The 21,023-nt window shown below is 46.1% G+C and overlaps 3 protein-coding genes across 7 annotated transcripts in view; 1 reads left to right on the top strand and 2 right to left on the bottom strand.

The window, feature by feature from the left end:
* Window positions 1-263: 263 nt before the first annotated feature.
* On the bottom strand, window positions 264-1,300 carry LOC138128972 (uncharacterized). The gene is made up of 3 exons (XM_069045226.1): window positions 1,165-1,300; window positions 1,019-1,120; window positions 264-973 (listed from the first exon to the last, which is right to left on the bottom strand). Exons 1-3 carry the CDS (start codon window positions 1,297-1,299, stop codon window positions 704-706), a joined length of 507 nt encoding a protein of 168 aa, XP_068901327.1. The 5' UTR covers window position 1,300; the 3' UTR covers window positions 264-703.
* A 97-nt stretch (window positions 1,301-1,397) lies between these two features.
* Smr (Smrter) overlaps window positions 1,398-21,023 on the bottom strand; it is a 45,960-nt gene continuing 26,334 nt past the window's right edge. For 2 of the 5 annotated variants that reach the window (XM_069045211.1, XM_069045215.1), the window contains exons 2-8: window positions 16,870-17,233; window positions 16,187-16,815; window positions 15,561-16,036; window positions 14,949-15,513; window positions 13,445-13,575; window positions 4,729-5,253; window positions 1,398-4,677 (exon numbers count right to left, since the gene is read on the bottom strand). In XM_069045211.1, coding sequence (XP_068901312.1) covers window positions 2,330-4,677; window positions 4,729-5,253; window positions 13,445-13,575; window positions 14,949-15,513; window positions 15,561-16,036; window positions 16,187-16,815; window positions 16,870-17,233 — 5,038 coding nt within the window. In that variant the 3' untranslated portion in view covers window positions 1,398-2,329. The remainder of the gene's footprint in view (window positions 4,678-4,728; window positions 5,254-13,444; window positions 13,576-14,948; window positions 15,514-15,560; window positions 16,037-16,186; window positions 16,816-16,869; window positions 17,234-21,023) is intronic. The other 3 variants (XM_069045213.1, XM_069045212.1, XM_069045214.1) reach the window with 3 other exon arrangements.
* On the top strand, window positions 9,138-13,419 carry LOC138128970 (zinc finger and BTB domain-containing protein 8A.2). The gene is made up of 2 exons (XM_069045224.1): window positions 9,138-10,976; window positions 12,322-13,419. The coding sequence occupies exons 1-2, from the start codon at window positions 10,763-10,765 to the stop codon at window positions 13,308-13,310; spliced, it is 1,203 nt and encodes a 400-aa protein (XP_068901325.1). The 5' UTR covers window positions 9,138-10,762; the 3' UTR covers window positions 13,311-13,419.

Genomic DNA, 21,023 nt, shown 5'->3' with positions numbered 1-21,023 from the left:
AATCAGAGTCGGGGGATTCGCTAAAGGATAGTGCTAATACCCAGATAATGCGTTGAGAGCGACAGAAATAGATGGTACGTCTTGTTCAACTATGATGGCTGTACACCGTATCCAGTACTAATAAATCCATGGTTTCAACAATGAAAATTGGCGTATTGGGATGGCCGTATGGAGCGCAGCGGAAGCTAGATGAAGTTGGCCATGGAAGTGCCAGGTGTGGACGCCCTCTCTCGGGCGATTAAGGTACTGATAGAAACTCAAAATGCTCAAAAACAAAATTCCGTTTTTATTCTGACCAAACAAACTACTCAGTACGTAACAAATCGATAAAAGCCTGGCTCGCTACAATAACAATTCTTGCAGAATCGTGAGACAATCAGTCGAGTTGTCGTGGTCCGACATGGATCGATTACGTCTGTACATTTGAGCTTGTTTGCCTAGATTACGAGAACAACAACGATCTAACGGACGACATCAATTCAAGAGGCACACTTGACCCGAACGATTTGAAAAATATGGATATGAAGCTGGAAGCACAAGTCAAATAATAAGGTAGTGAGCCGCATCGCATCTCGGCCACTTCCCCAATCACCTCGCACAATCTCGGTCACTTCGGTGCGACCAAAACGATAAATCTACATTTAGATAATCACGAAAACGATCACATTAAGGCAAAAAAAGTGTGTGTAAAGTCGCGCTCGGTTCAGTTGAGGAACCGCTTCATCTCTTTGTTCTGGTAGGACATGGAGTACTGCGCGTTCTCGGCCTTCTCTATCAGCGCGTCGAACCTGTCGACGTGGTTGTCCAGGGCTCGGGCCAGGTCGCTGCCGCCTCGCGGCCCCTCGCTGCAGCTGCCGTTGGTGGTGACCGGCGGCGCGGGCGCCTCCTCGTCCTTGGGGGCGACGTCCGGTGCGTCTCCCGAGCCGTGGCCGATCTTGATCTTGAGCAGGTTGGTGAGCGAGCCGCAGGACGCCTGAAACCGACTCGGTAGCGCGGACACTCACGTTTCGCCACTCACTTTGAATCCTCGGATCTTCTTCTGGGTCACCTGGAGGATGCTGCTGAGCTCCTCCAGCCCCCCCGAGATGTGCGTCAACCCGGCCGCCTCGGCGTCCACCTCCTGAAAGCCCACCGTCAACGACAGCCCCACCGATCGCGACTCACCTGGCACGCCGCGGCGTCCTGCTCGGAGGCGGCGGCTGCCGCCGCCTGCTGCTTCATGAACTCGTCGCGGTCCGGCTTCTCCACCCCCAGCAGCTCGGCCCTCATGCACTCGTACTCGTACGTCCCTTCGGCCATGTTGCTGCGACCATTTTATTTTCTCACGTGGGGCGGCGAGTATTGATCGCGCGCGTTTCCCTCCAGGACCGCTAGGGGGCCAGCGAAAGGAACAAAACTCAAACTGATATTTAATTTATTTCAACAAAATAACAAATTACTATCTGAAAATACAAACTAAAAAATCGACAGTGTACATACATACTTTTGGAAGCATTTTTTGTATATTTTTGTCCTCTCGTAGTGTGTAGAAAAATCATCAGTTCGTCTGTCAGACGTGAAAGCGTTAAAGACTTAAATTACTTCGTAGAAACAGAAGATTAAAAAAAAAGGAAAAACTTCACAAGTATTTACAAGTTTCATTTTTAATCCCTTACGCTCTATATCAATATATTTATATGAATTTGGGTTTATTTACATTTCCAAAAACGCAACTCGTTCGCACGGGAGAACGAGGAGACTTCCACGACGTAACGCAAACAAGCGAACGGGACCCGAACCGAGAGAAGAGAAACGCAAGACATCCATTGCACGAAGTAGCCAAAATCAACACGCGAAACACATCGAGGATTACCATTTAAAAAGTAAAAATTCAATAAAGTTAGTTGGAAATGCAAAAAACTGGACATTGCATATTATGACCGCGCCAATTCTTTCCTTCCAGAACGTCACATAAATATCAAATTTTGAGGTTATGCAATTGAATCGAACAACTATTCCCTAAGTCCTTACACTTTTAACCTTATCGTTTACAAGATTTATTTACACTTAAAGTAAAATTGTTATCTACAATTAAAATGAATCGATTAATTAAAAAAAGAGAAACTAAATTGGACGCTAACCGCTGCTGGGTTCGGTTCGCCCCCTTCGCTTTGCCGCGTCGCTTGCGCCATCGAGCGTGGCGCGATGGCCTAAGCGAGGTCGACGACGCGAAGAGCGCGGACGGAGCCGTTGATGCTCAATTAATACAGTACAGTAACATTAACCTAGCCTAGTTATCACTTATCACTTATATATACAGACAAGAAAGCTCGAGTTCTTAACACACATATTAATCCTCATCTGATAATGGTTCGTATTGCGCCGACAACAACGGTTTCGGCTCGTTATTTCTTGAACTATCGTTGGCAGTGCTCTCTTTGTGAACGTACGAAAACCCGAACCCGGCCTGCTGTTGTTGTTGTTGCTGCTGCTGTTGTTGTTGCTGTTGTTGTTGTTGTTGCTGTCCGCCGAAATCTTCGTGCTTCTCCTCGTCGATCACCATGTCGCCCGGACTGTCGCTCCTCTCTTTCTCCTGGCTCTCCTGCGCCTCCTTCTTGTCATCCTCGGTCCTCATCACCTCCACTATCCGGTTCTTGACGTAGTCGAGCGCCGAGATGTGCTGGTTCTGGGGCTGCTGTTGGTAACGGCGGAAGTTCTGTTCGGCGCTCCAGTGGTTGTCGGGGGGCGACACCGGTTCCACGTGGTACTTTTGCGGCTGCGCCATGCGTATGATCTGTCTCTCGTCTTGTTGCGGCGTCGCCGACCTCTTGTCCTCCTTCTGCTGTTGCATCCTGCGTTTCCACTGTTCGTTGTCCTGCATGTGGTAGTAATTGGTGGGCCCTCTGGTGCTGAAGTCGTGACTTATCACCGAATCGGTCAGCTCCTTCACGGTCAGGTTCTTGTTGATCGTGTCCGACTCCAGGTCGATGCTGATCACCGAGGGCGGACGCTCGCCGTTGTTGTCGCTCTGGTTCTGCGGCGGGGGGTCCCTGTGGAAACCCTGGAACAGCAAGTCGCCGGCTCTGGGCTCGCGCTGGTTCTGGATTATCTCCCTGCCGCCCCCCTCCGAGGTCTGGTTGATCTGGTGGGTGATTATGGCGTCGATCAGGCTGGCCGCCGTCAGCGACGTCGACGAGTCGTTGGCGCCGCGCGACTGGTGTCGCTGCGAGTTCTGCTGCTGATGTTGCTGCTGCTGCTGCTGATGTTGTTGAAAGACGATCCGTCTTTGTTCTTCCAGCATGTGCTTCTGCTGGCGCATCTGCTGTTGGTGCTGTTGTATCATCTGCAACCTGTGCGGCTGCTCCATGATGTTGTCGGCCATAGTCTTGCCCAGTCCCTCGTGAGGGGCGTTCGGTACCGGCAGGCTCGGTTGCTGGACGGCCACGTCGACCAGACTCGACAGGGCTTCGTGCCCCGGCGGCAGATACGGACGGGTGTGTCTCTGTATCACCCCCTGTCTCTGCTGGTTCTGCTGTTGAGGGGGCGGCGGTGGGGTCCGGTGGGGGCTGTTGGCCGGATAATACTGAGACTTCTCGTTCCTCCTCCCCAACATCTGCTGCGACGTGATGTAGTCGTTCATAATGATTTGCCTGGAACTGAGCTGTTGTTCGACCGTGTACGCCGGCTGGCGGTACTGGGGGTACCCTCCAGGTTGGGGCGAGTTCTGAGGCACGCCCCTCTTGTTGAAAAACTCGTAAACCCGCTTCTCCTGTATGTGCGGCATGTGGATCGGAGTGCCTTGCGTGATCGACCCCATCTTGGTCTCGGGCGTCATCTGACGCAGCAGCCCTTCGTATCGGGACTGCTGGTTGATGATGGGGGTGCCCAGCGTGATCGAGCCCGACTTGGGGTTGGCCGGCTTGGGACTGGGCAATTTCGGTTGGCTCCGCATCGGGAACGCGGGACTCTTCCTCTCTTGGTGGTAGCCGAGGTACTCGCGGTGGATCTGCTGGGGCGGGTGTTTCGTGTGCGCCGGGGGCGGCGGCTCGCGCGGCTTCTTGATGCTCAAGTCCAACGTCTCGGGTTCGCGGGAGTCTTGCACGGACAACACGACCAGATCGTTGCGCGAGTTCATCTGCTCTTGTTGCTGCTGTTGTTGGTGCGGGGGCGCCGCGGGGACCGGCGTGATGGTGGCCCCGATCAAGGGGGTGACCAGTTTGGCCAGGGAGAGATCGTTCCGCGGCGGTCTCTGCGGGTTCAGGCTGTACTCGCTCACGATCGTCACTTCGTTCGAGTCGTTGTTGAGTATCGAGGAGATCGTGGGAGCCATGCCGCTCGTCGGCGGGTTCTGGATCTGGCCGCCGGGGTTCTTCATCAGCTGCAGCTCGATCACGTTCAGCACCAGATCCTTGACGCTGAGGGGCGACGAGTTCTGGCGCAGCTGGCCGTCGTTGGTGACCGGCGTGATGGTGGCGGAGCCCTGGTAGTGGTCGGGGGTCTGGGCCTCGTCGGCCGTCTCCGTGGCCGACGAGTCGTAGTCCTCCTTCTTGGTCGGGTTCTGGGTCTGGTTCTGGACGACCGGGGGACTCTCGGCCGCGCTCGCCGTGTCGCTGGAATGTCGGTCCCTCATCGGCTCCTCGCAGCTGGAGGTGCTGGAGCCGCTCTCCTCTTCGTCGGTGAGCGTGGGCTTGCGGTCACCTGCGGACCAACGGTCACCGAACGCTCTCGACAAGCACCTTCGATCCTCACCTAGACAGCTCTCCAGGTTGAGCCGCTTCCTGTTGGCCGCGTAGAACGCCCTGACCTGCTGCGGCGGCTTGTTCAGCCTCTCCCCCACCTGCTGCCAGTTGGCCCCCGACTCCGTCAGGCAGCCCTTCAGCTGGCCGATCTCCTCCTCCGTCCACTCCTCGACGGGGCCCAGACGCCGCTGTATCCGGTTGAAGCAAGCGGAGCAGCATTTGGTCACGCCGCTAGGTATGTGGAACTCGGCGAGAAGGGGCTCGCGCACGTCCGACGGCAGGTCCTGCAGCCTCTGGGGGAAAGACCGGAGGCGCTTCACGCGTCCCCTCGAATTGGGACAGGATGGCAGCGGACAGTGGGTGTACCGGGACCGGACGCATTTGCACCGGCAGGTGTTACAAACGCGCCCGTTCGCGGGGATCTGGTCCTCGCGGAGGCCGTACTGGGAAGCCTGGCTGGGGACGAGAGGGCGCGACTGAAGATGGGGGCCCAGCTGGGCGGTGCACACGATGCAACTGCCCTGGATGGATTTGTCTGAAACGTAAAACATCTCCATCAGTTCCACCAATTTAAAAAAAAAAAAAAAAATTCGTACAAGCAGGATATCGCAGTTCGTTTGTTTGGTCGTTCCAGGTTCGATTGTAATAAGGACCAGGTGTTTGGTAAATTCAGCGAAAATTACGTTGAATCGGCGCGTGTTTAATTTGTTTTTGATTACCTTGCATTTCAGTAATTAATACGTATGTTTATTCCACATTTTTGTTTTAGCGCGGTCGATTGAATAGTTATTGACAGGAACTACCATCCAAAAAATACTGCAACATTTGCGAATTAAAACGAATCGAGTATTGAAGGATTGCACGTGAAAAAACCCACCTTTTTAATTGCATTTTAGACGAAAAAAGTGTTTTTTTTTTAATTGAAAATTAAAATGTGGACAGAGTAATGTAATACTCTTCATCGAACTGCAGAAACTAATTCTCTTAATGTAAGACTGTTCGAATGAAAGAACTGAACGCTGACGTTTTGGTTCGAACGTTGTAAACTAGTCTCCAGTTCAAAGGAACTATGTATAGAAATCGATTTGTAACTGAAAATGAATTCGATGTGATCCCGTTATGGAGATGATTTTGTGAGGTCTTGGGAGAACACAGTTCAGCACTAAATGGGCCATAGTCTTGTATATTTTGCAATATCGAGTCGAGTAATCCAATTTGAGGAACCCTAACCTCAAAATTGGAAAATCAAAATCAAACGGCAAGACTTTGTAAGATGCTGCCTAATATAACGCCGACTTTCAAACACCAAATTGGACTGTTACATTACTCATCTATAAATAATAATTACCGATTTGTTTTGAATGAATTTGATAAATATTAAATTGACAGGTGACATTAACCCACTACGATGTGTCAGTGATCAGAATAGATTTTTGTCTCGTTCAAAAAATTATTTTCTTGCAGTTTAAGTCGTAAATGTTTCAAGTACGATTCTGATATAACCGTTTTGATTAATTTTGCTCGCTCATCATAAATCTGATAACATTGAATTCCGTGCGCCCTCACTGACTAATCAACGGACTCGATCCTGCTTTGGTGTTTTTAATTTTAAAGTTGTCCGACATTGTCATCCAAATGTCATTTGTCAATTTCTACAACCATGAATTTGAAATGGTTTTTAATTTACTACAATTCATCGTTTCGGTACGTTTGTTTGGATTTTAGGAAAGAATGGTTGGGGGCCCAAGTCGACGAAACCCGCACGCCGGACCACCTGCACGTCGAACAAATCTCAATGGATCCGCCTCCTCGATCGGCGGCCCCCCCACCGTCTAATTGCCGCCGCAATCACCGCTCCCTCAATCCCGGTCCTGGAACAATGGCAATCACGGAGAACGGTCCCGCAGGAGATGTACATAATAATGTCTAAATTCATGCGGAAAATCTTTTGATTAGACGTCACAATGTTTGGTTTAGTCGTCGCCCCCAGAGATCTCCAACGGGAGCACCGTGCTCCGACCCCCGCCGCGGACGAACTCTGATAACAATAAAAAAAACTGCGAGAGAGAAGGACAGAGATTTCGCCCCGAAAGATCCGTCCGCTGTTCCCAGGTAAAGTCAACATTTCAGAAGAGTGAGACTGTTCCTTGCGCCGAAGTTTAAACAGCAAAGCTGGCGTCTGCCGTAATTGGCAAACGAATGTTCTCTCGCATAATCCGCTTTAATTAGTCGGCAAAATCAACACGAGATAACTTGCTAATTGGGCGCCCCCCCGGCCCCCGCGGAGACCCGCCGCGGTCCGTCCCTGGTGAAAAAAGGTAAGCAAACACGCGCCTGCATCACGAGTACCACTACACGGAAAAAATCTGTTTGTTCTTTATCTAATCAAGCGGAGAGGGCCCCCGAGCCGTCCAGGTCCGGAGCGCGGACTTTCCGGATTATTCCGGATGAAACTTTAACGAGCCCCCCTCGAGATGGCCGATCACAATTAGCGATATTACGATTGATGGTCGCGCCTGTGCAAATTCGATAATCGTCCCAAATTATCCCGACTGATTAACGATGATGCACATTTCGAGTCCCGGTGGACCCCCGGAAAACGAAAAAATCCCGCATCGGGGCGCTAATCCCGGAGACGCGCGACACATGTCCGCCTAATCCCTCTCCTATTACACTTATCCGACAACGGTGATAAAATATTCTCAAAGTGAGCCCGGGGCGGCGGCGGCGGGCCGCCTCCACCTCCCCTCCCGCTCCTCCGATTCAGCGCGAAATTGAAATATTAATATTTAATTCAATTAGGAGGGAAGTGTACGTGTGTGCGTACACTTTAAAAACGAAACCAAACGAGCCGGAAAAGTGTATTAAAATATTTTTATTTAATTAAGTGGCGGGTCGGTTTTAATTCGTTGATTAATAATGGCGGGGACGGCGATCGGAGGGGCGTGGAGGCGGCCGATACACAATCGTTTGACATGGCGATTGTTGTCGATTGATTAAAATCGCGACTGCGGTGATGCGATTGTACGACGTGCAAATCCCCGCACAGGGCCGTAACGGTCCATTTATAAATAATAATCAATCGATAGATGGACGCATCAATTTAACAGGGGTTGCGGTTTCATTAAACAAATGTGGACCGAAGTGATGAACAATTAATACCGGGCGGTTTTTTGAAATTTGGATTAAAAAAAAAAACAAAAATTGAAAAATTGACACAAATGGGACGATAAAGAAAGAAAACGATACATTTGTCCAAATCGATGAAAGAACAATGGACACATCTGTCAGAGTGTCAAAAGTAAAATCGGAGGAATTGGCGACTTTTAATGATTGAGACAAATTTTGTGGGTTGGCACGCCCGAATACTTGGTAGGTACGCCTAGACATTTGTCAAAGAGTTGTCTGTTGATTCGCTTTCTAGGTTAAGATTCTAGACACAAATAATGACGATTTGATTTATTTTTCTGTATTTTGTAAATATAGGTGTATTCGCCACAAATACAACAAAAACCATCTGAATTGTTTAAAAAACATAACCATATCTAAAGTATTTATTAATAGTTATTTACATTACAAGCTGCGAACGTTTACTTTTATGTGCGAGGTGTTTTTAAATGACCGAGGCGAAGCGTAAGCGTAGCCGAGGTTATTTAAAAACTCCAAGCACTTTAAAGAGCTAATGGTGTACTCTTATGCCAATTTCATTGAAAAGGAGTTTATACTACAGTTTTTTCCATTTAAGAATGCAGTAGATGTCGCTTCGAATGGAGAACGTTTCACACTGGCAAACGCGGCAAATTTAAATTTAAAAAATTAACAAAAAAAAGTCATAAAGGAATTTACGGTAGTGGTTTTCTAATAACAAAATTGTAGTTTAATGATGCCTTTGACACAAAAACTCGATAATTTTGACACTAATAATCAAAAAATTGATGAAATATCGAAATTTAACAGTAGTTATCAAAAATCGAGCATTGCCTTGATGTAAACTTTTCTCTCATTTTGGCCAATCAACGACGGGAAAATAGTCCCTACGCTAATCTATACTGCATACTTTAGACTTTATACTCAATCCAATGTGAACGGCGTATATATTGATATGTGGGTCAGGTCAGGTCAATAATAGCTGCCAGATTATTAGTTGGGCCCTATATGTAGAATAATTTAGAAAAAAATTCCAAAATTAATATTTTACATAATTCACAATATTCCGTCAAAAATGATGACTCGACTAAAACAGATGATGTAGAAGCGTGTCGTAACGATCAGAACAAAAAAAAGAGTAAGAAACACTTTACTCGAGTTACAAACGCAAAGAAACCAGATTCCGTTTTTTGTTCGGCATCTATGATATGATTAGAATAATGTTTATCTGTCACATCACAAGGTTTGTGTTCTGTGACATCTTCTTGTCTATGGTCATTCTTTATGTTCAACGGACTTTCCTCGTCGGTAACGGTAAGAAAATGTCGGAAAACGATAAATTTTCGAAGACTGGACGCAACAAACGTAAAAAATTGCCGTTCCGCGCCCAAAGCGGTGGTAACATCTTAACGAACGCAAATTAAACCGTCGGTAATTGAGTCAGAAATGTGAACATAACCTCACTTCTGCCAACCCTCCGTCGTCTCTAAACAGAAAATAAAATAACATTCAGCCGCTCGTTTTGCATAAATTACCAGAGAAAAATCAACATCAGCCTCCGCACAACGCCCCAAAAAAAAAAATTTCAAATCGCCGCACTCCGACCTCTTCCGCTTGATCAATCCGCAACCCTTCCCTGGCGGCCCCAAAACGACCGCAGGAACGCCTAATTAAATTTTTGATATCGTCTTTATTTGTCCAACTCCAATATTAATCTACCTCCCCAACATTATTTCAGAGACGTCGCTTGTGTATGTGCGCGTCGCGAGTTTATCTTTCGAGATGAAATGCCTACAGCTACTTTTTCCAAATGAACTGGCGCTGTTTGCCGACTACTTTATTTCATTAGTGGGGCCCCCTCGAAATCGCCCCGAAATCGGAACAGTCGAACGTGATTAATTAAACAATGTCCCGTACCGAAAATTGATCGCTCCTCGGACGATAAATAATTCAAAACGAAATTGTACACGTTTTAAGTTAATAACCGAAACGTTTTTCGTTTTTTCGTGTGTTGTGTGTTGTTTGTACGCGGTGCGGCCATCGTTCTAATTGGTTTTAATCGAAAAATACCGAAATTAATACGCGGTAATAACGTAATAGAAGCAATAATGAAATTGTTGATCGGTATCGGGGGCCAATAATGTTATTTTCCTTTGAATAATTGATGCCGGGGACTGGACGATTGAGAAAACGCGACTCCTAATCGATCGGCGTGCATGCGATTTTCCTATTTGTGACGTCACGGGGCAAAAGAAAACCGCCACCGACACCGGTACAACCCTGTCCTTAATTAAGCGCCCGGTTTTTTTTCGGCCACCTTTTGCGGAGGAAGCAGCGAAGCTTGCAATTTTTAGCGGGATCCCAATTAATTGGTAATCATTCAATTAACGACGATTCTTCTGATTAAAATGGCGGGCAGGGCGCGTGCGTTCCACTCATAATTAAGTGTATTTAACGAATAAATTAATAACGTCTGAAGCGATCCGCCAATGGGGCAGGCCGCCCCCCGGAGGCGGAGCGGGGCGCGAAACCTCGCCGCCACGCGACGTCGTCGAAAAAATTCCTCAAGTTATCACCCTAATCACCCCCCACCACCCCGCTCAAACAAAGCGAAACAATTATACGCGATTATAGATGCGATCTCCGGGTTGATGCGCAAAGAATGAAAAGGGGTAGAAGAGAGTACGAGTGTGGCGGCCGGCCCCCACCCTCTCGCCGCCAATAGAGAGGGTAATATTTTGAATTATGGTTATAAAGCACTGACATTTGATGAAGATATCTGTCAGTGTTGCGTGATCTTCGATTGTGACAACATCGCCACGAGGGGCACCGCGCAAGAGATATTTCGAGTATCGCTACTTCTTGTTTTCGACCGATGGAGCGTCGGCCCTCGTGAGATGTACTCGCTCTACCGGGCCTGGCTCTCGCTGGGGCCCTGTCCCATCCCGGCCCTGCCACCGGCGCCCCTCAACTTGACCGCACCGGCACACGCCGCCGGCGCCCCCGACGTCACCCTCCAGGTGGGCCCCGGGATGACGCAGTTCTCGGCGCACAGGGCCGTGCTCTCGGCCCATAGCGGCTTCTTCAAGGCTGCCCTCATCAACCACGCAGGTAATTAAGCCCCCATCCCGGGAAAAAACACCAACACCAAAAAAAGAAAAAAAAAAAAACAACACTGTATACATATTTTCGATTTAATCCAAAATCAAAATCCAACCACTTATTCTCTTGATTCATATACAGGGGGGTCATTACCTTCTGTCCACTCGGTGTATATTTTGCAAAATTCAACGGTGCAAGTCGTGTTTTGAGGACAAATCCAGACGGGCAAAAATCGAAGCTGCCAACTTTATCAAGCCGAAAGCACTAACTAGATGGTGGCTTTACAAAAAATATTTCACATAAACTTTTTAAGCTCGACAAAAATACCGAATTATATTTTATGGTTCACACTGTAGTTCCTGCTACTGTGGGCAAATTTTCAAAAATACAACAAAATATTTGCGCGAGGAAGATTTTGTCGGATTATTTTGTATGACCTAAATTATGTTAGGAAATAACTAAAGGTGTGTGGAAGAGCGATTTTGAAATTGTGTTCCATTAATTAAAATGTCTCTCGTACCAACATTAAAAAAACAATGTAACTAGACCAGCTTGCGACAGGTTTGCAATGCGCTTTTCTCGTTGACAGATGTCACGTTTTTAAATAGAAAATGGCCGGACATTAATAAATTAATAATTAGGCAAAATTTAAATGCAAAATTATAGGATCATTAATTATTATAAGTTTAATTAATTTCAATAATTACAATATAAAGCATTTTAACTTTTTATTAGGTGATAATCATAATTTTAATTTAACTAATTAATATACCAAAATAATTAAAGCGTAGAAGCATCGAACTTGTCATCACTTGGAATTTAGGCAAACGGGGTCCTATTATTTACTTATTTTTTATTTTATTACAATTTATTATATCATTATGTTTTTTCTAGTGAAACATTTCTCTTTCTATTACATCGCCAAAGCTTCGTAAAATTCAATTATTTCTTATCACTATTATTATTATTTCTTCCGTCTCTTTTTCTTAAAGTGGATTATAATTTATTTCCATTTGGGGGAGCATTAATTTAGCAATTTAATTAATCAAAATAAATGGACTCTTAACGTAAAATCGAACGTAATTTAAATAATTTGGTAATTAATACAATTTACCTGGAAGGATCACTGTAAATACGGCCAAATTATATCAACATCGGTGTCTATTACGACTTTCAAAATCGATAAGGACGCAACGTCGATTTTCTTGAAATGCCGGATGCCCTGTGTACTTTTTGGAAAAAAACATGCACAGCATTCAGGCCGGTAAATTCGCGGATGCGTCATAATCTCCGTCCGAATTCGGATGATTTCCGTACCGAATGTGTAGTGGTACCTTATCTGGTTTGTTTTCAGGTCCCGCCCCCATCGCCGTCCCCAACGTGAATGTGGACGAGTTCTCGTCCCTGCTGACGTTCATGTACACCGGCTATCTAGATCTGAACCTGACCAACATCTACAACATTTTGCTCGCCACCCACATCCTGCACATGCCCCGCGCCCTCGAGATCTGCCGCTCGTTCCTGCTGCAGAGCCAGCCGTCCGTCGACAGCCGCCCCTCGATCATCAAGCCGATCGCGAGCCGCAAGGCCGCGCCCCCCACGCAACAGATCTACGCTCCTGCCTTCTCCCACCTGCAGAAATCCGAAGCGACCCCCTTCAAGGCGGTCAACGCCGGCGGCGACAAGGAGAAGAGTCGACCGTCGACTTCGAAGGACGAGGCGGCGGTGCAAGACAAGCCCCACAGCAAGCCCGAGAAGAACAAGACGAAGAAGAGGAGCGGCGAGGGGACGGCCGACAAGGTGATCATCGACATAGCCTGCTGCGACGGCCCGGTGCGGTTCCACCGCGTCGTCAACAAGAACTACGGACAGCAGCAGCACAGCGAGAACGTGTACGAGATGCAGGAGGTGAACAAGAACGCGGCGATGAACAAGGTGATGAACGAGAGCATAAGGGGGCAGCAGATGAGCGACGAGAACCAGGGGGGCAACAGCGAGATGTTCACTTGTTTGTACTGCAACCACACGTTCAAGTCGCAGTACTGCTACCAGAAGCACGCCCGCAGACACCTGAATCCGGTCAGTCTGGACGCGAAGAGCGCCACCGCCGCCCCCAAAGAGAACAAGAGGGAGGTGAAGCTGCTCGACATGAACGTGCAGTACTACCCGTGCAAGACTTGCGGCTCGAAATTCCCCAGCTACTATTTCGTCCACAAGCACAGGAAGATGTGCCACGCGGAGGAGATGGCCGACAACAACAACAAGAACAACGAGATGGTACCGGAGAACAACAGCGACAGCGGCAGCGCCATAGACGTCGAGGCTGTCAACAGCGACGTGTGAATTGCTCAAATGCTCAAAAATGGAATTGTTCTCTCTCCGGCCCCGCACACATTCATCAGATAACATATCATTTAATGTATTACCAACGGTGTAATAAAAATTGTTTAGACTTTGAGAGTGTCAGCGGTACCAACCTGGCATTTCGGCCGCTTCTTCGTCGCTCGTCTCCACGTTGGCGTTCTCTTTGTCTTTTCTCCTCTCTTTCTTCTTCTTGGTCTCGGCGATGGTGGCCGACGGCGTGGTAGACGTCATGCTTTGATCTCCGCTGCGAAACAAAATCATAATAAAACCAACTGTCAAACTGTCATTGCGATCTTTCAAGTAGACAACACTACCAACCGACAAGACAAACAACCGGTGATGACATCTCCGGCGTGAAAAATGCATATTAAAATAAATTCTGCTGGATTTTCGTCGCTCGTTGTCGGAAGAGAGAGTAATATCTCTGATTGGAATCCGGTTTGCTTCTCTGACAAACACGATTTGCATTACAATCTAGGGGAGTGATTCTTTGCCCCCGGGGAGTTGGTATTACTGCTGACTGCACAATTATCGAACAAACTTACATATCAATTTTGTAAATTGACGAGTTTTAATTGACTTTGGGACGGAATCGCGATGCCGGAAAACAGTGAGGGTGGATCGAGCCGGGGATGCTCCGCGAACAAATGAAATGCTAATTTCGACGATATCGGGAAAAATATCTGCGACGAGTACGTTGAATGTTTGTTTGTTCGTGGTTCTTCCGTGGGCGGCGGAATTCAATTGCGAAAATGGAAGGGAAATGTTTGGAAAATTCACCGCCGCGCCATCTACCAACGACTACCGACACTAAATTGTGCAGAAATTACAGGAAACTGCAACTGAAAATTAACCTATCCGTTTTCTTTTCGTCCTTGTATTTAAATTACCATCCTTACGCACTAGATTAACTCACAAAAGAAATGAAAACAAGCATAAAATATGTTTCCACTCGCAAACTCGCAATTTTGACACATTCTCGAGATGGCATCACTGCATCAGTATTTACGAAATTTTACTCGAACGTAAATGCTAAATGAATACGTAATGCGTAATGAAAAACATTAAATTGCTCTTCACGAAAACGCTTCGCTTGTAACTTGCTGTCAAGGTCACGGTGTATACTGAAGCAGTAGAGGTATTTTCATATTTGGTGGCGGAAACAAAAGACTGAGAAATGTCACAAAAATGTATTGTCAGTGTCAAATTTCTCATAAACGCCGTAAAAAGGAATGTCTAGGTAAATTTAAATTTTCGCTAAATAGATTGAAAAAATAAATTCTAAGGGAACCAATTTTTGTAGTGGTTCAAAAGGAAAAGTTATTCTCATACAATCAAACGTATTACAAATGTTGTCTCTGGTTCGACGATGAATAACTTTCATATTGCCAATTTGCTGCATTTCTGTCGAAATCACGAACGTCTTTGAGAAATTTGACACTGACAATATAAATTTGTGACATTTCTCACTCTTTTGTTTCCGCCATCAAATATGAAAATATCTTCTACCAACATTTAAGCCACGAATTGGAATAAACATCAAACGTGCAGTCATTTAACTGTCAAACGACCTGTCAACGGTCGTTTTAGTCGTTTTAATTGTGCCGATTCCTTTACCTGGCGACTTCTTGGACAGACGGCTCGTTCTCCTTCTTTACCGTTACGACGACGCCGTCGTGGGCCGCGTCGGCGGCCGTCGCGCTACCGTCCCCCTTGGCGTCGTCCCCAAAAAACTTTCCCGCTTGACTCCTGTAGTCCTCGAACGAATTAAAATCACTGAAACTGGTCTTGGTTTCCGTGGTGGCGTTGTCCGCGGGTTTGGGGGACGTCGGTTGGACACTGCCCGCACTCGACGTCACCACCGACGCCGCCGTCGACATGACCGGTCCTCCGCTGCTCGTGATCACCGTCGTCGCGACCGACGTCGTCGTCGTCGTGGTGGTGGTGGCGGTCGACGGCGGCGCCGTCGAGGTCGTCGTCGACGTCGCGCTCGCCGTCGGTGGACTGGCGGACGGCGGCGTCGAGCCCGCCGAGGTGGTGGTCGTCGTCGCGGTCGACGTCGGGACGGAGGCGGGGGCGGGCGCCGTCGACGACTCGGCGGGGGTGTCGCGCGTCTGCTGCACCACCGTCCGTTGCTGCTGCTGCTCCCGCTGGAGTCGCGTCGTCACCCCTAGAAAACAACCTAAATTAGCTCGTGACACGTTTATTGACAAAGCTAATGATGCTGACCAGGCGTCAGAATGTCCACGACGGAGGTGTTGGCGCTGCTGTTGACCTTCTGGGTGTTGTTCCTGGAGGATCTCGTCCTCTGTCTAGACTTCCTCAGTAGCTGTTTGTAGTTCTCCGTCTTTTTGCTTAGATAATAATATTGAACACAGTCAGAAACGGATTTTCGTTCGATGAACGACGCTATTACACCGAAATTCTTCGGATGCTGAAGGTATTTCTCTTTGAAGATTTCTTTCTCACTGGGCGTCCATATGTTGAGGAACTGTCGACTCTTGTACACCAGTTCCATGTCGTCGATGAACCCGTTGTTGTCGTGGTAGGTTATTCTCCTCTCTTTTGCGTCGAGGAGAATGGGAGGAATCACAGCGTAACTCCTCATCTTCTTGTCCTCTAAAGCTTGTTCCTGGAGGTTGTCCATGATCTCCTCCATGTCGGCCTCCGATTTAACCCGGGCCCCCACTCGATTAAACCTAAAACTTATCTCAATTAGTATCACTGAAACTTACAACAAACAAAACAATGACAATTATAACAAATTTGTTGAAATTCCAGTCGACAATCATTATTATTTCGTGTCAAGAAATTGTCGACGTGAAATGTCAACTGTCAAAAATCACTCCATTCACCTCTCTTTATCTTCGCGTTGTTTCCGCAGCTCCGGGAACACCTTTTCGAAGAACTCCCTGTTCTTCGCCTCCTTCGCCTTCCTTTTCGTGCTGCTTTCGATCTTGTCAACCTTCCTGACCCACTCTTGCATCAGCTTGCTGTAGGTCTCGGTGAGGTAGGCGTTCCTGGCGCTCTTCTCCGCGTGCCTCTTCTTGAAGTACTCCAACAGCCTGCTCTTGAAGGCGAGATGTTTCCTCTTGTTCTCGTGGTAGACGGCCGTGTCGCTCGGCTGGTTGTAGAGCGGCCACTCCACCTTGGGCCCCAGCGAGTCTAGCTTGGCGTGCGCGTTCTGCGCCTTCTTCCTGTTCTCGGCGTAGATCTTCTGCGGCAGACTCTGGTGCTTCGGTTGGGCATCCTCTTCGACTTCGGATTTGACGGACGGTTTGTTTGCAATCTCCTCCAGTTCCTTCTCCTTCTTCTTCAGGATGGTGATCTGCGACTCCGCTTTGGCGATCTCGCGGTCCACCTTGCCGATCTGCTGGATCAGCTCGTCTTTAGTCGTGCGGAACGTCTGCTCTTCCTGCTGGAGGTGGTCGGGAAGGGTGGGCGATATCGCCTCCACTTGGGGGTTGTAGGTGCCGGGTTGCTCCTGAAACACATCGGTTTAATCCGCTTCCGCCTCGACCGTCGCACGCTGCATTACTCTCGTGTCTATCCTCAGGGGCTGGATGTCCCTGTGCTCTTGCAACCTGATCTTCTTGATGGGCTGTTGGCCCTGCGAGACGCTGTCCAGGTGGACGACGCCCGCCCCTCCCGGCAGGGCGTCTCTCCGCCCGCTCGCATATTCGGGATGCAGCAGGGATATCCTCTGGGGGCGGTAATCGCGGTAGCTCCCGGTGTAGACGGCCGTTCCTGGCGGGTATCTCTGCGCCGACACCTGCACTTGGCTGATGGTCGGCTGGGCTTGGGGCAGTTGCGGAGATGCGGGGTACGGATAGCGGGCTGCTGTCGACAGTGGCGACCTCGAGGGCTTGTAGATATCCGTCGCGGCTTGGCTGTGGTTCGGTCTGGAAAAGAGGTAAAGAACCTTTACGACCGATCGATGCTCACACTCGAACCACTCCAAACCCCCAACACAGCAATACAGAGTGTCCAAAAAATAACACCCCGAACAAATCAAGTGCGTTCCAAAATATCTACTGTCAAATGCTTTTGTTTCCGTCAGCTGTCAAATTATACACGCCAAGAACGAAAATAACCAAAAAGTTTCGCATTTGATAGAAATGACGAGCGTACCAACCAAAATGACTTCTCGCGTTTGTAATTTTTTCAAAACTGAAAATCCCCCAAGAGCGCCATCTTTAAAATCAGCACAAAATGTGTTGCATCATCTCGTAATTGTTTTTTTTTTCTTTTTCTCGTTGAGCGCCGCCGGAAGATGGAGAAACCTGCTCGATTCTGATAAGCTGTCGGCGAAAAATGCTAATTAGTTCGGTGTTTAACGTCTCGGCGGGATTACCGTTAGAGTTTTAATGGCCGCCGTAACTGTCATTCGGTGGCACTTGGCGATTCGAAAAATTCCTGCTGATGGAGAAATATTCCGACAGGAACTGATGGTAATTTCAGGTGTGACGCGTCAGATTTGAAATTCAATGAGTCCAGTTGGTTTAACACCGGTTTACAAAACAAATGCAAAAAGAACGTTCATTGTAAGTTGATTCGGTTATGGTAATTTAACAATGGACCGAACAGTGATTTTTAATTGGTGCTGAATCACTCGGTTTGTTGTAATTCTGGAACGACGTATCTAGTACAAAAATCTAAGTTTACTGTTTGTGCAACTATTGTTAATTAGAAGGAGGCCAAGTTTGGCGATTTAATTAAACGGCTAAATTAATTCACAAATTAGTAAAGCTTACAGACGTTATTGTAAGATTGACACCTAAAAAAAAAAAACTAATTTAAAATTTAGCAATCTCTACGTAAAGAGTAATTTAGCAATTGCAGTGTTGTAGAGGAAATTAGTATCGAGTGTTCATTTAAATTTATCTCTAAAGTTGGCCTTGAAGAATCGATTGTGAACGCACCACTCGTCAGTCTGCAGAGTAAAAACACCATATAATTATAAAGTTTATAGTTATGTATATGAAAAACACAAACAACGCAAAAAGTGAGGTTAGATTCAAACAGATGATCCGTGGTGCGTTCACAATCGATTCTACAACGCCTTCTTTGAGGATAAATTTAAATGAAGACTCGATATTTCAATTATTATGTTATTAAGCGTTCTTGACGGAATCTTCTTTATCTTCTAAGTTCATTGTGATATCCAAAAATCAAAGAGTAATTTTGAAAAAAGATACACCCACATGGAAAAAATCTTTATTAGGTTTTCGACATTGGTATTAATAATAAGTAATACATAATAATATTATTCTAAATTTGGAAAATAATAGAAACAAAATGATAATAATAAAAAATACTGATACCGTCACGAGGTCGTTCACAATTTGCATTTAAAAAAATGTTAATTTTTCATATGAATTTTTAATGTTTAAAAGATGCTAAACTCGAACCAAAGTTCACCATTCACTGGGTATATTATAAATAATAATCTTTTCAGTTACTACACAACAGCTTTGTTTACTTTTATTTTACAATACTATACATTGATTAAATTTACTCGTAAATCAAATATTATCAGTTTTATAAATTACATTCAACTAAAAATAGATAACATTTCTTTTATCTGTAATTAAAAAAAAAGTCAGAAAACAAACAGAGACAACAATAAATACATATTGGGTGATTCAAAATGATTGTGGCCAAGTATGGCAACTATGTACGAAAATTTACGTGGCAACTGTGTGGGTAGGGTAGAGTTGACATTTCCTTGACAGTTCATAGTCGCGCAATTTTGTAAGTTGTCAAATCAATATGAAATGGAATTGAAAAAATCAAATGCACGCTTATGAAAAGTCATACAAATGTCAACTCTACCCCATTCACACAGTTGCCACATAAATTTTCGTACATAGTTGCCATACTTGGCCACAATCATTTTGAATCACCAATACTATTAAAAACTAGGGTTCTTGAAGCTTTCGGATTGATAATTTTTTTGTTTAAAGGAGCATAAATATACACCATTTGGTAACATTTTAGCCCCACAATTAAATGAAACACTCTATACATCTTGTATAAAAAGTATAAAAAACATCATAAAAGGTTGATTTTTTTTACATTCAAATTTAATAAATTCAAAGCCTTGACTTAAAATTAAAATAAGATTCTAGCACGGTACAGTCGCAGTCGTAATTCCTTAAATTCGACTAGTTCCTGGTTTAGCCGTTGGCGCTTTGAACATTTTTCCATTCCCGTGTCCACCCACAAGATGGTGCCTTTCACAAATTACACAACTTGCTCTCCACTTTCCTAAGCAATTAATAAACAGTTTTGAAACACGTTCCGTGCGACTCCCCTGTCATCTTGACAGCGCAGCGCCGACGGCAAAACCGTGAACCAATCCATCTGTCACACCTGACCGTGATCCTCTTAAAATTCAATTTGCAACGTGCGTTCAAAAAAAGCTTGTGGTCAAGTGACCACTCTGCTCTCGTCTCCGTCACCTGACGGTGTAGCTGTCAAACTGTCACTTATTCGGCGAAAAAACGAACAGTTCCTTTTAGAAGTAACCGACATTAAAATGGCAAACGAAATGAGGTTATGTGCGTTAAGCTAATGTCAAAAAATACCATTAAAATGACGACTTGAGACACGTGACCACAAATCTTTTTTAACGCTGGTTACAATCGTGATAATTTTCAAAGTGAATCACCGAAGTGTCGTCACTTCATGGCGACATTTTCAATTAGATATATTTTTTTTTAATGAAATCGAGATCAACTGTCAAATTTGATTTATAAATTGTGTTGTTTTCGTAAGTATGTACCCAAGGACTAGATTCAGATTAAACATCTCGCATCTTTTGTTCACGTAATTTCCAAATTCACTTCTGGGATATTTTTTATCGAACACACTGTACTCGTGACGAGCACAATTAACAATTGCAGTGTTAGCATTGAAATTACGTTCAGATTCCTGGAAAATATATGAAATTCCTTGGAACAGATATGTATTAGTTTTCCGACTGTGAATCCAGAAATTCCAGAATGTAAACGCTCATAAGTGAAACGTCACGTGATGACATTTCGATAACATTTCCGACATACTCGTATGTTTTTAATCGTGGTAGTCGGGAAATGCAAATTGTTTTATTACGAACATGACGTCAAAAAATGTTTTGACAGATTTTTGTTTTGATGCGTACGTCAATTAAAAAAAAATCCCTAGGATGGTGGATTTCCGCAAAAGTCCCTAGATGACTGTGACCGTACCGAACAGTAAAAAAAATCTACGGTGATCCCTCCTACGTCACCTAGAACCGAAATCGACCCAGATCCGTTGACCTTGTAACGTCGGCATCGCCTGAGATAACCGTCTCCGGTTTCGTAACTCTCTGTTTACCCATTAAGTGCACATTTTTATTGTCGAGCGGCGACGCCATCTCGCGCCACCTCCGACAGGTGAGTCACGCGGAAGAACCTCGCCGATCGATCAAACCCGCAACGAAAAAACAAAAAACGAAGCGAGAGAAAAAAAGAAACACGTCCATTATATCTGCGTCTGGCCTCGATAACCCCGTGCCCCCCGATTCATACAAACAATAAATCCACTCGCCGTTCACGTGAACAATCCGCCAAATTACGATCGTGACGTTCAATTTACTATAAATAGCAGGTAGGTCCGGCGCTGCCAACCGCGCGGTCCCGAATCTGGTGGCGTGCAGCGCGACAA

Source organism: Tenebrio molitor, chromosome 4 (genome assembly GCF_963966145.1).
Source record: "Tenebrio molitor chromosome 4, icTenMoli1.1, whole genome shotgun sequence".
In the NCBI taxonomy this organism is placed as follows: domain Eukaryota; kingdom Metazoa; phylum Arthropoda; class Insecta; order Coleoptera; family Tenebrionidae; genus Tenebrio; species Tenebrio molitor.
Note: the sequence above shows the minus strand (reverse complement) of the source record. Positions and strands in the feature narration are given on the sequence as shown.

Bases quoted from the DNA above. Each gene is read 5' to 3' on its own strand.
- LOC138128972 (XM_069045226.1), bottom strand. From the start codon at position 1,299: ATGGCCGAAGGGACGTACGAGTACGAGTGCATGAGGGCCGAGCTGCTG. The intron at 1,121-1,164 runs GTGAGTCGCGAT...GTGGGCTTTCAG, and splicing joins AGGACGCCGCGGCGTGCCAG to GAGGTGGACGCCGAGGCGGC. The intron at 974-1,018 runs GTGAGTGGCGAA...AGTCGGTTTCAG, and splicing joins AGAAGATCCGAGGATTCAAA to GCGTCCTGCGGCTCGCTCAC.
- LOC138128970 (XM_069045224.1), top strand. From the start codon at position 10,763: ATGTACTCGCTCTACCGGGCCTGGCTCTCGCTGGGGCCCTGTCCCATC. The intron at 10,977-12,321 runs GTAATTAAGCCC...GTTTGTTTTCAG, and splicing joins TGCCCTCATCAACCACGCAG to GTCCCGCCCCCATCGCCGTC.